We start from the raw sequence: 16,423 nt of genomic DNA on the forward strand, positions 1-16,423 counted from the left end.
GTATCTTGATCGTGTGAAGTACAAAAACAATAAAACATTTCCAGGTTCATTGTCGCACAAATCGGAATGAAAGAACCATCTTCAGAAGTCTCTCACTACTGTTTCATTTACTGCTTTGCCTTGACTGAATAGTTGAGTAACATTTGGACAGTCTTTCAGAATGGAAGAGACTGTCACAATCAAACAAAACAAACAGAAAAAAATCCAATTTTTTCAGGCTGTAGCAGCAAAAATTGCATCAGGAGATTATAAGAGGGCCTCTGTGGGTTGAGACAAGGCTTGATGGAGGCCACTAAGCTGACATCTATGAGCCTCTAATGCATCAATGGTGCTGACGGACAGCCTGGGCGGCTAACCCTGAATTTTGTGAAAGGCATACAGCATTTCTAACTGGATTGTACAAATCCAATTGATAGAGCATGGTCTTAACATTATTCCTATTTTCTTGAAATGCAGCTTTGATTCTCACTATTAAGGTTTTTCACCATGCAATAGAAACAACAGAAGAGCCCTTAATGTAATCTAGTCCCTGGGACACAATATTGATATTGCAATGTATTGTGGATGTATTGGTGTGAGATTGGTGATAAATAAATATATATATATATATACTGTATATCCGTCAGATTTCGATAGTGCTATACTCATAAAAGCATCAACAACCTTCAATCATGAACAATATGTTTTAAACATGGTTAATGCATGCAGGTCATACCTGTGTAAGTATATTTACCATTCAACTATGAATTCTGCTGAATTTCATGTTAAATATAAAATACATTGCTTTCATAACACAGTGAGCTTTGTGTAAACATGTCATGGTTGAAAGTATAGATTTACTGTACATTTCTGCCGTTAAATCAGTCAAATAACTACTGTGTTGTTATAAAAAAAACATCTTTAAATGGTCATAATACGAATTTGTCAGCCTATCATTAAGGAAATATTATGGGAGAAAAGTCGACTTTTATATCAAATGTGTTTAACCCAGGTTTCCCTCCTTCACTTACATAACAGATGTTATGTATAATATCTGACAAAAGTGAGTAAACCCCTCTTGAATATGGAATTAAGTAGAGTTGCACAGATTGTCTTGGAGGTTGTGCTTGTGCTTGTTATCATGTTCAAAAAGTGCCATGCGCCACTGTTTTTCTAGTTCAGAATGCAATTCATGTTTCCTTCAATGATCCGCAGCTCCCCAGCAGCACTCATGCAACCCTGCACCATGATGCTACCACCATGCTTGACTGGAGGCATGACAAAATTGTCTTGCTACTCGCTTATTTTGCCAGCTGTTTAGATAATAATTACATAATAATCATGTAAACTGACTACTCTAAGTATCCAAGTTTCCTTTCTATAGTCTTGTCTTCTGGGAAAATATACTGGCGTAAAAAGACGTATACTCAGTTTTGTGCGATATTTTGTTAAGATTGGTAAACTATCACAAAAGTGTATTATCCTATCACAATTTACGCCACGATTACCTCCCCTAATCTCAACTAAAACATTTGGTAATAATTATAATGCATATGGCCTTCAATTCATGCTTTCACATTTAGACATCCGAGCAGATATGGAATTAAAGAGGCTCTGGCTTTTTACCTGTGCAGTCAGGATTATGGCACTCTCTGCTTTCTGCCCAGTGACCGCGACACTCCGATCCCCCGTGCGCGGCCGCCGAGCACTGCCTGGTCCTTTGCTGAGTGCCGTTGGCACAGGTCACTGAGCAATCACTCCAAGAGCTCCACTCTTGCCACTGTCCATCCACTGAGGCACCAGCCACAATACAACAAGCAGGTCGCAAGTGATGGTGGAAAAAAATCAAATAAAAATAAAACAGAGCAGACAGAAATGGAAGGAGATTTAGAATAGAATCCAGTGGTATACAAAATGTATAGCCAACATGGACGCTATAGAGGGACTGACTGAAGCTTAACTAGCGTCACTTTTATTATGACAACTGCCAGAATCCTTAAGGTGTTTCAGTGCTGTCTCTGCATTGGAAAGGGTGCACTTTTTGGAGTAAAATACTGTATATGCTTACCATAACTAAATGACTTGTCTAGGGAACAATATTACTGACACCCCAAGATTAACGTTAAATACAATTACGAAACCCTGCTTTGATTGAGCTGTATTCTGATTGAATGGAGCCTGATTACTCAAATCACTCGCTTTTATTCTTGGCATTTTCATACTAATTGCATGCCGTATTTTTGTAATGCTATTAAAACTCTCACCCAGCCCTTCCCAAACCTGAGATCTGGATCCGCAATGGGCTCTGGTTCAGAGGGGTTTTGCTGTTTTTACATATCCTTTAATCGGCAGAAACTATTATTACATTTACACTAACCTGTACGTCATCTTTGGGCAACATTATTTCCAAGTCTGCTTAAAGATCCCACTTACACATGACTGCTATACAGCTCTGTTGCTAAAAACAGTATCTCACAAAAGTGAGTACACCTCTCACATTTCAGCACACAAGGAATGAAACTTGAACATGAAACTTAGTTTCACTTAGTATATACTATTCTCAAGTATGTCCAAGCTTATATAGTGTTGAGAATATACACTGTCATAAAAATGCCTACTGAAATGTGAGGGGGTGTACTCAGTGGTAATGGGTTGCTCGATCTTTGAAGTGAACGATGAGACCCGGCTCTTTGAAGTGAACAAACCGGCTTCTGTTTGGCTGTTTTTGTCATAAAGCAGCACGTAATTGGTCAAAATGTGTGGTGCCATATGTCTGGACACTGAGAAGGGGAAGGGGTTACACACACCACACAGCCGTGGGAGGGAGACGAAAGAGAGTGAAAGAAAGTTGCTACATAATTTCAAGCTACACGCCGTAGCACGGTGAGGAAAATGAGCAGCCGGAAACAACAGCTGAGGCACTTTGTGTTTATGAATGCCGATCTTCACTAAATATGAGCAAAAACTGTGACCTGGATGCTGCATTTTACTTTATATTTCATTGTGTAATGTTTTGTTGATGTTATGTTGTTTCACTGTAAATAGTTGGAAATGTACAAATAATACATCCAATCGGATTGGATCTTTTTGTCGAACTGATATGGGTTAGAATTAATTTTTTGTAGCAATCAGTTCCATGCAATATAATGTAAATATTAAAAATCCATATAATAATAAACATTTGATATAACCCCCCCCCCCCCCCCCAAAAAAAAAGGAAAATCAGAGGAGCTGAAAGAGCCGATTCTTTTTAGGGAGACAAGCCAAAAGAACGGGGTTCCCTTAAAAGAGCCAAAATTTCCGTCACTAGTATTGACATTTGTGAGATACTGCATATCTGATTTAAAAAATACTTTGCTGTACAACAGGTTTTTGTAAAAAAAAAAACACATTTGTAATTTCGGTAAGTTCTGAAAAAGGTTTGATAGCATTAATTTGACCCATTCCTTTCTCAGGGATGATGAATGGTGCAACTAAGAAGGAACATTTTCTGAAGATAGATGATACCTGGGCATAGGGCTATGTTGCAAAGCTTAGTCTGTGTCTCAGGTCCGTCGCAGGCCCGACCTCCATGCTGTGGGGGCGCACACATCCTAGTCCGAGTGCGGTGACCACGGCCACACGTGAACGAGCACAGACTCCAAGGTGACCACTCCTCCCATACACCGTGCACTGCGGGCACAGAGAAGGTGTCAGGTCTGATCAATATCCCTTCACTGTGCCCATTACACAAACTGACAATAATAAACTGCGCTTAGCCACAAAAGGAAATCAAATCAATCACAAATAATTAACAAAGATATTGGATGAAACACTGAGCACACGGACAGTGCCGGGCTTAATTCACAAACCACGAGCGTCAGTCACTAGTGTATATTATATGTATATTTAGCATTCATTAGCAAACTTTTCCATGTGAAGACGTTAATTAACGATGGCTCAAACAGTAGCCAAGTGTAATAGAGACATTACTGTTCCAGACTGCCTGAGCAAAGATGTGGGTGGTGTGTCAATTTTACAGCTTGCTGATTCTTCTTGGTTGACTGCAAATACCTAAAGGTTAATGCAGGACGACAAGGGTCGTGCAAATTTGTCCCTGCAACAGCATATTAATAATCATTAAGCAGCAGACAGACCGTAGCCTGGATCCGCATGTCTGAAAAAGTGGTCATACTCAACAGTGTCTGCAATAAGCAACCATACCACCTAAATATCAGATTAATGTCATATATTTTATTCACTGTAAGACATCAGTCATGCAAACGATGCAAGAAATGCTCCCAAGGCAGGCAATTATTTTGTCTTTAAGCGTGGCCTAAACCCCAGATGGTCTGATTTTATTTTTGGATCCTCAAGACACACTGCTGCAACAATTGTTCCTTAATATGTTAAACCCAAATTCATCAAAATACATTAACAGAGCAAGATGTTTTGTTCTTTGAAACATGAGATGAGCAAACACATGCGTTATCTTACTTATGAGTTGTCTCTTTATTAGTCAAGCTTTGAGGGACCAAAGTCTTTTGTTCTAACTTCCTAATTTTATACAATAGCTGGCAAAAAGGTTTTGTTTCTTGAGCAATTTAATTTTGCATCTCCGGCTGACAGATGGCAACTTCCTCCTCAAACTGCAGAAAACGTTTGCTATTGGCTCAAAGTTTTTACTTTGGAGAGCAGAATATGGAAATGTGAGCAGCAGACATACAGTAGGTTAGACAACTCACGTCTTGTCTTGGCAGCAGACAATACACAGCGATATTAAATAATGAAAGTACTTCTTAAAAAAAAACACAAACTCCTATATTAGTCTCTCAAGTAACTTCTTGTTCCCAGAGATGAAGGGAACGTAATAACCGAGAGGAAGACTGCGAAGTGAACTTGAGGAGCTAACCTGCATTCAAATCATTCTTAAGTTACACAAGCAATATATGTATATTGTGTGGGTGTGTGTGTGAAAATCAAAGCCTTACTTTAATTTCAGTCACCCCAAGGTTAAGATCATGGAAGATATAAAGTCTAAGATAATAAGCAGTGATCTGAATACAGCGTTTGGTAAAAAGTTTGATTTGCGAGGTGTGTCCGTGTTCAAAAAAAACCAAAACATTGTGAGTGATTCTTGGCTCTGATTATTGTCAGGTGGAGTGCTTTTGGATTTGAGTTTAAGAAACAGTCGTCCCTCGCAACATCGCAGTTCTAATTTTGCGGTTTTATTGTCTCACAGTTTTTCAAAAAATATATCAGTTACTCAATCGTGCTCTTTTGTGGTTGAATACGGCCTATTATTAGTAAAAAAAAACATTTTACATATTTTTTACCTAAATTAAGCATTTTAAAGTGATTAAATGAACTGAAATACAAAGGCATTCCAAAAGCACAGTCAAAGACGCTGATGAAATGTAGTATTCTACACTTGTCACTAGGTGTCAGTTATGTAACTGTAATGTTCGGTGAGACACACAAGCACCAGACTTGATCGACGGAACAACGGGCTTTTATTGCAGGTTTGAATTACTGTATGTCACAACCATCAAAATAATTCATAATAAAAATCCCTAATAAAAATATGGCTGTTACCCACGCAAAGCTGAAACTCAACTTTGAAACCCCGACATTATCTCCTGTCCGAACACATATAGTAACACATGCGGGATCAAGTCTTATTGTGTCTTAAATGTGTCTTATTTAGTCTTATTTTGTGTACTATATTGGGTGGTACAAGTGTAAAGGTGACTGTAGGGGTGTTATTTCATGTCTAGAGGGCTCTAATAATGTTAAAAAACTTAAGGTTGTAAAAACGTTTTCTATTCTTTAACTATGAAAATATTTCATTTATAAATGAGAAATCCTACTTCCTACTTCGGAAATTCACTTATCACGGTCAGCTGTATAACCAATTAACCACGGTAAACGAGGGATTACTGTAATCACTGGTCACAATTTGGAAATGGATCTAATTGACAAGAGGGACTGTATCTGTAGCTGTAAATTTGACCTGTGGTGGACTCCTATGTAATATATTATTTTCGATAAAACATTACATTTTATAGCATCTGGCCCTCAAAATTCTAGCCCTTGGACAAATGTAGTTGATGACCTCTGCTCTGCACACATGCCTTCTGAGTTTGAACCATCATCATGCATGACCCTGAGGAAGACCTCAGCATATCATGAAAAACATCACATCTTTTGTGCCATTTTTCTTCTTCCAAATCAGAAGAAATGTAAGGTCAACCACCGTTGCCAAATCTTTGAGGTTCTACTGTAATTTCATAGACAACAGTAGCTGGTAAAAAGTAGCTTTTATGCTCTATCTTTGAGGAGTTTCCTTTGTAGACAGCAAATTAATGACTCCCACTGAACTGGGTCTCTAACCACAGCATATACAAAGGCAAGCGTCGGATCTCAGGATGAGGGGTAGATATACTGTATAGTGGTCAGATCATTGGATGAAGCTGATGGTCCCCCCAAAAAGCATGTTAACATCAGATCCCGGTCTGCCTCTGCCAACTGTTCTGATGTTTCTAACTAAAGGTGCAGTGCAAAGCAGGCAAGGCCACCAAATCTGTATGGCCAGTTTGAGGGCCATAAACAGACAACAAACAAATTGGACCTGTAGAGTCTTAGATGATGCTTAAAAGCAAACAATTTGTGGACTTTCAGATTTGCTATAATGTATTTAATACTAGAGTGCACAGTGCCATGTGTTCCAGGGCTATGCACCTCAGAAAGTATGGCTTTTCTATTACAACCTAGAAACAAAAAGACAGCGTTGAGCTTTGAGCGTTTGTTTTTGTTCCTGTGTTTCATTCCAAGGCCTATCGCTCCCAAATATTGTTCACAAATCTGTCTAAATCTGTGTTGGTGAGCGTTCATAATTCATGCACCACACACGTGTGGCATATCAACATGCTGATTAGACAGCATGATTATCGCACAAGTGTGCCTTAGCTTGGCCACAATAAAAGGCCACTGTGCATTTCAACTGTCATGGCGACAGCTTTAGATCTTTGAGTTCAACTCATGAAAAGTGGAAGCAAATACAAAAGTGCTGCACTCATATTTATATATAACAAGAAGTCAGAGGTTTTGTTTACCCCCCTCAGCTATCCGACTTATGGCGCTGTGCAATAAAAAACATGACACCATCACACTCTTCCAATACTGGCAGCAGAAAACTGATGGACATATGGAGCTTTTGTCTTAAAAATGACTGACAAGAGTAAGCTTCTTGCAACCACGTAAGATACTCTTGAAATCAAAAAATAGCCTTGGGTTGTATTACTTTGGTTGTTACTTATATATATACTGCTGTTTGAAATGACTCACTCCATTTCTCTTCTTGGACTCCATGCACAGTAGGAGGTTGACCTGCGAACTTCCCACTTACACATACCGCATTTAAAATCAAGTACAATACATCACAGATCTGAATGTGTCAAAACTTAGCCACTTTGAATTTGGAGTGTTGGATGCACAGAGTCTCCATTTAAAAAGCGCCATCATATACCTACTAGATCAAGCAGGTGTGCAGCATGTCTCCTTTTAAAAAATTAATTTGTTATAATTACTAGTTACTTTCAACAAAAAGTAATTGAATTAGTAATGGTATTACTCCCCCTTAAATGTTACTAGTAACCAGAGGAAGTTAAAGAAAATGATTGTGTTGCTTTGAAAGAACTTCAAATGTTTAAAAGAATTTGGATTTAGCTTTTTTGAGGTGCTGCAAGATGTTTCATGAGATTGGAGTGACACACAATGGACGCAGGCAAACACTTTGCTTTGGGACATAATGCACACATGTATGTTCTTACAGTAGTACCTGTACTTACATCCTGAAAATGCCTGTTTTAACTAGACAGACCGCTTCGGCTCGCCATCGCTGCATCGGGTTCTCTTCTGTGGGGGCGCCGCGTTGAGCTTTGAAATAACACCACTCACCTACCTCAGCTCCGGCACTGATTGGCTTACCATGAAATTCTACTCTACCTTTAGCCAGTCATCATTACTTATGCATCTGTCATCACTCCACCATCACCAAACAAGGACAATCTGTGCCTGGCTGGCTGAGGGAGCCAGGTCGCATAACAGCTGATATATCAGTGCATAATAATGCACCACATTTCACTGTTGGTAACAGCAACAGCGTTGTAACGTTTGAAACTGTAATTAATTAGGTAGGATTAATTATACTGGAAAACACTAAGTAACGCCGTTACTCCCAACACTGCTTATTTGTAAGTATAATATATAAGCTAATGCAAGCATGCTGTTTCCCAGACCTGGAACAGCCCTCCCAGAATATTCTGATATCAGGCATGACATCACAAATATCCCTGGCAGGACCACCAGGACTCTTAACAGCTTCACAGCTCGAGACATGAGAATTCTAAACACTCTTGTCCCGTAATTGAACCATGAATCTCTCCTCTGGTTGGACTTCTAGTCTTGATACATTTTATTGCTTTTGTCATTTCTAGACATGTTTTTGCCCACTTTACGTGCCAAAATGCAATATATTGTAAATATTAATTGTTGATGCTATTGGAAAGTAATTTGTTATTAGTCTATGGCGTGTCTGAAACAAATTTTAAAGCATAAGATCTAGCGTTTAACAGGACAGCAATGCTACACATAAATTATTTTAATAGGCCAACACTTTCCATTGATTCTTTTTTCACAAAAACAACAAAATCTAATTAAAAAAAGCAATTTCAGTCCTCTGATATGCTTTGCTATAATCAACTTCCAGAGGATGTATTCTGGACAATAAGTACACTAATAAAATCAGTCACTGTAAACATGTAAAATGGTTGCTGCTGCATAGAATTATTACTACGAACACAACCTGCGCTCATGATTGATGTTTATTTTGTCCAGTGATGCACCGGCAGCCACTGAAAAGCAAGCCAGTGGCAGAAAGGCGGGACTTAAGCAGAAACACAAGTTTGCAAAGTCGTGTAGGTGGAACAATACATGCCGACTGACTTCATGGAATCTTGCATCGTTTTAAATTCCCACGAGGACGCTTTATGTAGTGGTACAGTTTAATATGTTTACACAAATGATGTCAAAATGTGTTTAGGTTAATTAGTGGATGTTTTTTTTAAAATAAACTTTTATTTCTATGTGCTTTTACTGGGACATTTTGATCATTCCTGACAATGCAGAAGCACCTGCATAAAAAGACGCAATGAGTCATCTGTCCTACCGTCACATGTGCGAAGGACGTAAATACACAAAGACCTTAGAAACAGCCAAGGTATTTTGCGTTATTGCTATTACTTTTCAGGGAAGTGTCTTCTGATGTACAAGCAAACAGCATGAAACAAATTTTGCTGCTGACGGGGGGTGGGGGGAGGGTGCCTTGCAGTTATATGAAATGGGAAATCAGAAAGGTGATTATGACCAAAAGACACATTCACAAAATAACTGGAAAGAAAACATTGGGTTAACTGATGATCATCATACAATTAAAGACACATTCCGGTACAACACATTTCCTGTCATTTCAACAACAAATGAGTAAAAAAATAAAAAACATTCAAGAATCTGCGGCTAACACTACCTGGACAAGGGGCAGTGTTATTGCAAACCCTTGATTCTCTTAAAGGGCCGCTGCAGTGTGTTCCATATGGTGAGACACATGTTCTTGTTCGCACCTGCGACCCTTGACCGCATGTTACAGAGCAAGAGCTCCACTGGGACCACTCCTCTGCACCTGATTCACCTGTATGGGAGAAGGGTGACACTAGTTAAATGCAGCAGTATGGTCTTGGGGGGCGCGGCTAAGGTGGGCAGTCAAATGGGAAGGAGCCACAGTTAGCCACAGTTGATAGAGGTGGCATCTTCAGGACTTAAAAGGTGCTCTACACGAGGATTCTGTGATCTTTGGCAAATACTGAGTCACTTAATCAGGTCACAACAAGGGCATATTTGTGCAAAGATCACAGAAATTTGGGCATAAAAAAATAACATCAGACATTGTTGCATTCTAAATTGCATTTAGTTCATCTTTCAAAGCATTTCAGTGAAACAAAAATATGTTGAAAAAGCATGGCGGGGAAAAAGAGCGTAAATAAATAAACCTGATAAGAACATGGCCACATGCAAAGAGGATGACGTTTAGAAAAAAAAAAATCACACAATGGAAATTGTGATGGGTGTTAGTTGAGAAAGGAAGGTCCGATATATGGATTCCCTTGCACTGCAGCAAAATCGTGTAGCTTCCTTGACATCAGTGGGACAATATTCAAAAGTGGCTCCACACTGAATAAAAAAACAAAAGGTAGACAATTAATTGATTCAAGGTCATTAAACTAGCAATTTAGGTCTGGAATTGTGCTTTGTTATAAGCCTTTTAGCTTCCCGTGGCTTTAGTTGAGAGCAGACTGGATTAATATTCAAAAACTAACCCTGATTGTATTCAACTGGTCTTAAACACTCATTGAAGTAACATTACTGAGCAAGTCAATGACCCAAATTGGAGTCAAACCTAAAGTAAATTCATGTCACCAACAAAATAATTCATTTTCCACGTGACGTATTCACTTTTATTTAAGGCTTTTTTGTGTTATGTCTTAGCTCTTGAATTGTAGCACGTTTTTAAGCACAGTACGCTTGAAAACAGCTCCTCACTACAAAGCGTAACAACTTGATTCAGCCAATTAGCTCGTCACAACTCTGCCCTTAAATTTGGAGATCATAGGATAGACTGGAAGGTGGATCAATTTGTTAAATGAGGCAGCACAGGGAGTGTATTTAACATGAGAATGAAGACCACAAAAGCACAGCGATACACCTCGATGGGGACGCAACATACCTAGCACGTGGAGGAGTTTAATGAGTGACTGTTAATTCAGGCGGGTTGTGTTTGGTGAGTTGCCAGTTAAGATGGTTATGAATTGATGGTGTTCGGAAAACATTAACAGACAGCAATGTAAACGGAACAACACATATAATAAAATAAAAAAACAAAAATCTCCTTTGCAAAGAACCCAGCCACTAAAGTAGTTTTAAAATGAAACTAACTAAAATCATAACATGAGAATGAATTTGATATTGTGCTGTAATTATAGCATAAAGTAGTCAGTGTAAAGAAAATGCTAGGTATGCTATAATAGTTTCTGTTTTTAATTATTAACTCCACTCATGTCACTTTACCTCTTTAGGCTATCTGGCTGAATATTAGTTTTGTTTATTTGTTTGTTATCAGCCTAATGACATGAAATCCATCACGCATTACAGCATACAAATAAGCACATCTGGGCCTTTTAAATAAATATTCTGACTGTTTGAGTAAGTAAGCCTTTACGTGAACATGAAATATACACTAATTTATGTTCAAAGTAAAGAAATGAGAGATGTGTCTATTACTATTTCTCATGTAGAGAATGAGTTGGAAAACAAGAAAAAAATAAAGCAAAAACATTTCCACTCAAGACGGTGCAGTACAAGAGAGAGCATGCATGATGAAATTAAGTTTAGTTAAGAAAATAAAATAAGGAAATATAACTATCATATTACCAGTTTGCGCCATAAATTTAGCAGATTCAGCTTGCTCCTGCAGGGCCTTTGTGTCATGAACTGATCTCGGCCGCTGACTTTTTACTGTATGCTCTCCGATCATTCCATATTCTATGAGACAAAATAGAGGTTGATATGAAAGCTAGGCTTACACATGATCTTCTGACAACAAAACTTATCACATACTCTTTGGTCAAGGTGTTGGGAAGAACTGTAGTACATGGCTAGAAACAAAGACCACACATGTTTGGATTTAATTTGTCCTTCACGCTAGGGCATAGAACAATGCAACAAATTTATAAAAGGTGAAGTCAAATTATTAATTGAGCTTGGAAGCACAGCGGCGACACATAGCAAACATGCAAATTAACTCACATCGGTTTTACTTGGCTAACACTTCATCAAAGCTGCAACCCTCCCTCCGTCCCTCCCTCTCTCCCTCCCTCCTGCCTGCCTGCTTTACCCAGAAAAAGAAAAAGAAAAGAAAATTAAAGTAAAATGTGTAAGCTGTAAGAAAGCCACAGAAGAGGGGGCGGGGGGGTCATGGACATAACATGCGATTGATCCACAATTTCCACAGATTTTTCATTCCCATGGGATTCATTTTGGTTTGATGCAGTCCAAGATCACTGCAAATGTATTGTCAAAATTGTATTGTGAGCTGTGTTCTTTATAATGCATGCTTTCTTTGTCTCTCGTAAAAGGGACAAAGAGTGCACGATGCAAAACTGACACAAGAAATGTTTTATTCAACTATAAGACACCACTGTTGTCAGTGTGGTCCTCATGATTGATTTGAAGTGACGTGATCATTCACAAATAGGCAGCAGGTGACGGACGGAAAAAATAAAAATAAATGACACACAAATTGCCTTTATTAGTAAATCAGACAACCAAACACACCAGTCATTAATAAGGAGGACGTTACATTAACAATATTATTTCTTAATAAAAATCTTTGTAGGCAAGTTTTTGTAGCCAGGTTTTGTCAAAGTGTGGCACAAAGTGTAGCCTCCCCCTCAGAAACATAACAAGGTCTCCACAACACATCGTTTATCTCGGTTAATTGGTTCCAGACCCAACCGTGATAAGTGAATTTCTGCAAAGCAGGATTCCTTATTTACAAATAGAATATGTTTGTAGTTAGAGCACAGAAAACCTGTTTACGACCTACTATTTACGTTTTAAACATTATTAGAGCCCTATAGACATGAAATAACACCCCTATAGTCACCTTTACACTCTATGCTGCGGCCTCCTTTTACCTTTTTGCCGCTGAGAGGGTCGGAATGGGTCCTCCGTCTTGATGACGTGCTTGTACAAAGATGCTGAACAGAATAGCTTAGGTGTGGTGGGCTTATCATCATAAGCTATGATCATGATCAGACCAAACCGGGATAGAAAACAAATACTTTGCATGTGAACTTGATGGCTGATAGTGTGCAGCAGTGTAAGGAACGTGACAATGCAAATGAAAACGCGATCAACAAAAGTTACGGTTTCCCAGCCTTTCCTGTCTCTCCCCCTCCCCGGCACAAGCAAGTGCAACACATACTTGCCATTTATTGCTTACGTAAGCACACACAACCACGCCCCTCTAAACCCATACAGACTAAAAATAGTGGTCCTCACCAAACTTATAACTTGTCTCTTACAACTCGTATTACCCAATATAAGTCACATAATAAGAGAAAATACGCCTTTTAAGACATAAATAAGACTCCTGCTCGTGTGTGTGCTAGGGGAGCTGAGTGACAGAGAGACAGGAAGTGATGTCAGGGTTTCAGAGTTGAGTATTAGCTTGGCGTGCGGTACGGCCACAACAGTAGCTTGTGTTAGGGATTATTGTGCCTGCTGTGAGATCATTCAAACCTGCAATAAAAGCGTCTTGTTCTGTCCATCAGTTCTAGTTCTTAGTTCTTCTCACCAAACCTTACAGTAATATTACTGATACCTAGTGACCGGTGTAGAATACACATATTATCACAGCATCTCTGAATGCGTTATATCTGTATTTTAGTTCATTTAACAATGTTTAGGCTTGAAAATGCTTCATTTAGACAAAAAGTATGTAAGATTTGCTTAAATGCGCATCTTATTTTTACTAATAATAGGCCACAAAACAGCATGATTTATGAACTAATACATTTTGGGAAAGCTGTGACAGAGTGAAGCCACAAAAGCACAAAGTGGCGAGGGATGACTGTATTCCCGAAACAATAATTAACAGCATATTTTGTGCCCTTTTCTGTGCATCCTTTCACCATAGGAAATACAACTCAATTAATTTTACCTTGAAACATAACTGAGGTTAGCTGAGTAGGTTTAAAATTTATGTTTTCCTTTATTTTGCTCAAGCTGCTACACCTTGCACCCCCTTGGCCTAGTCCATACACCTGTAAACCGAAAACATACAGTCCTTCCAATAAACACAAAATACAACTATTATGAAAAGAAAAACAAACATTGCCGCTTATGTTGTCAGATTAAAACAAAAAACTGGCTTCAAAGGCATCGTCAAAGGTCCAATAGTTCTATAAAATTGTTTATATGTGCATTTTATTGTGCTCAAATTCGTTAGACCAAAAATACAGTTTGAATTGCATGGATAAAGAGACTGTAGGTACACTCGTGATCCAATGTATGACTGACAAACTCAGAAATCAAGCTGTACAGTGACTACTCTAGGTAATATCCAAGTTGTATTTCTATAATATAGTCCCCTGAGAAGATGTTAAAAAATGGTTGTTGACATGGAATAATTTTCAGATACTGTATGTAACTGCTTTTGGAACACTATTTTCTGCCTTCACATATCACTGCTAATGAATAATTCTTTAATACACGAATAATATTTACATAAGTAAACAAATGAAATACTCTTGTGGCTTGATTCATGCCCGCATGTGAACAGTGTCACTCGCCAAAATACCTGACATCAGTTGTGCTTAGTTATTATGCTTAGTTATTTTTAAAAAAGGCAAATGACTCATGGTAAAGTATATCAATTGTTGATCAATCAAGTCTGTCAGAGTACACAGCTGGACAAACATCCTATTGTTGAAGTTTAAAGTTGAAAAATAAAAATGCAACAAGTACAGAAAGTCATTCTCCTGAGCAATTAATTCAAGTCAGTGGTTAGATAAAGTGGGTAAGATTGCAGTCGTTTGTCAGAAGCAGGTTGAAATAAAGTGCCTACAACTACTTTACGGGGCAGAAAGCACCGTTGTTGCACTTTGCCAGTTATTACAATCTGTCGTTTAACACGATACTATCTTCAAGTTGGGACAATGATTCAGAGCTTTTTAAACTGCTTTAAAATGAACTGAAAACTCATGTGTCTTCATTCAAGATTATTGAGGATTCAAATTGGTGGCATCCATCAAAGAGCAGATTTGATCAATACAGAAATCCAACATGGTTATACAAGTGGTCCTGGGGTTACGAACGAGTTCCTTTCCTAGACTGTGATGCAAGTTGAGTTTTAGTAGAAGACGGATACGTAAATTAATTCCCAAGTCACTCACACTGTACACAGAACACATGGAGGTCATATCAAATACAGTAATAAAAAGAATAAACACGAAAATGAAATGAAACAATAATAAAAAGAGAACAACTCCATTAGTCCATTTTCTTCAACTTATACAGGTCTGGGTGGTGGGGGCAGCAGTCTCAGAAGGGAAGTCCAGACTTCCCGGCCTCTACCATCTCTTGCAGTTCCACCAGGAGGACACCGAGGTGTTCTCAGGCCAGCTGTGAGACACAACCTCTCCAATGTATTTAAGGTTTGCCTCGGGGCCTCATCACGGCTAAACACCTCAACAGGGAGGCGTCCAGGATGCATCCGGACTACAGTCGATGTTCGAGTCACCTCAAGGAGCAGTGGCTCTACTACCGAGCTCCTCACCCTTTCTCTTAGGGTTAGTCCAGCCTCCCTATGGAGGTAACTTATTTCAGCCGCTTGAATTTGCGATCTCTTTCTTTTGGTCACGACCCAAAGCTCATGACCATAGGTGAGGGTGGGAATATAGATCAACCGGTAAATTGAGAGCTTTGCCTTGCGGCTCAGCTCTCTCTTCACCACGACGATCCGGTACAGCGACCACATTATGGCAGAGGCAATGCCGAGCCGCCTGTCCATCTCACGCTTCATCTTTCCCGCACTTATTAACAAGATCCCCAGATACTTGAACGACATCTCACTCCCAAACTGGACGATGCAATCCACCCTTTTCCACTGAGAACCATGGCCTCTGATTTGGAAGTACTGAGTCTCATTCCAGAAGCTTCACACTCAGCCGCAAACCACCCCAGTAAATGTTGAAGGTCACAACCCCATGAGGCCATCAGGACACGTCATCAGCGAATAGCAGAGACAAGGTCCCAAGGTCCCCAAATTGGACCCCCTGGACGCCTTGGCTTTGCCTAGAAATTCTGTCCATAAAAAGTTATGAACAGAGGGCAGCCTTAGGAGAGGCCAAGGTTCAAAGGGAACAAGTTCCACTTACTGCTGGCAATGAGAACCACACTCCTGCTCCGGTTGCACAAGGACCAAGAGCAAATCTTTTTACTTATATTTCGCTGGTTGTTGTACCCTCATAAAACTTTGTCACATGCTAGTCTGAAAGGGTAGTCTCCTCTGCTAATAGAAGTGCACAAAATTCATGACTCCTGGAGCACTCATAAGCATTTGATAATCTTTATCTGTAATGCTGGTCGCGACAGACGAGCGATTAAGATCAAAAGTGCAGCTAATAATGGTAGTTGTGAAAGTATTTTTTTTTTTACTGAACACATAAACTTTGTGGGCAGAAATATCCGTTTCACTGGGTAAGACAGCAAAAGTGTTTTTAGACTGCGAAGTGCAGGCAGGGAAAGATAGGTCTACAGAAAACCTACCCACACAGACCAGTGTCTG

At 39.2% G+C, this 16,423-nt stretch overlaps 1 protein-coding gene across 9 annotated transcripts in view; it reads right to left on the reverse strand.

Annotated features, from left to right (window-relative positions):
• adgrb3 (adhesion G protein-coupled receptor B3) overlaps positions 1 to 16,423 on the reverse strand; it is a 174,395-nt gene that overhangs the window by 82,607 nt on the left and 75,365 nt on the right. For 6 of the 9 annotated variants that reach the window (XM_054798032.1, XM_054798035.1, XM_054798030.1 and 3 more), the window contains 4 exons: positions 11,503 to 11,613; positions 9,545 to 9,706; positions 3,487 to 3,651; positions 1,606 to 1,770 (listed from right to left, as the gene is read on the reverse strand). The exons of 1 other annotated variant lie outside the window; for it this stretch is intronic. In XM_054798032.1, the coding sequence (XP_054654007.1) occupies positions 1,606 to 1,770; positions 3,487 to 3,651; positions 9,545 to 9,706; positions 11,503 to 11,613 (603 nt within the window). The remainder of the gene's footprint in view (positions 1 to 1,605; positions 1,771 to 3,486; positions 3,652 to 9,544; positions 9,707 to 11,502; positions 11,614 to 16,423) is intronic. 2 more of the 9 variants (XM_054798034.1, XM_054798036.1) reach the window with 2 other exon arrangements.

This window comes from Dunckerocampus dactyliophorus, chromosome 14, assembly GCF_027744805.1.
Source record: "Dunckerocampus dactyliophorus isolate RoL2022-P2 chromosome 14, RoL_Ddac_1.1, whole genome shotgun sequence".
Lineage (NCBI taxonomy): Eukaryota > Metazoa > Chordata > Actinopteri > Syngnathiformes > Syngnathidae > Dunckerocampus > Dunckerocampus dactyliophorus.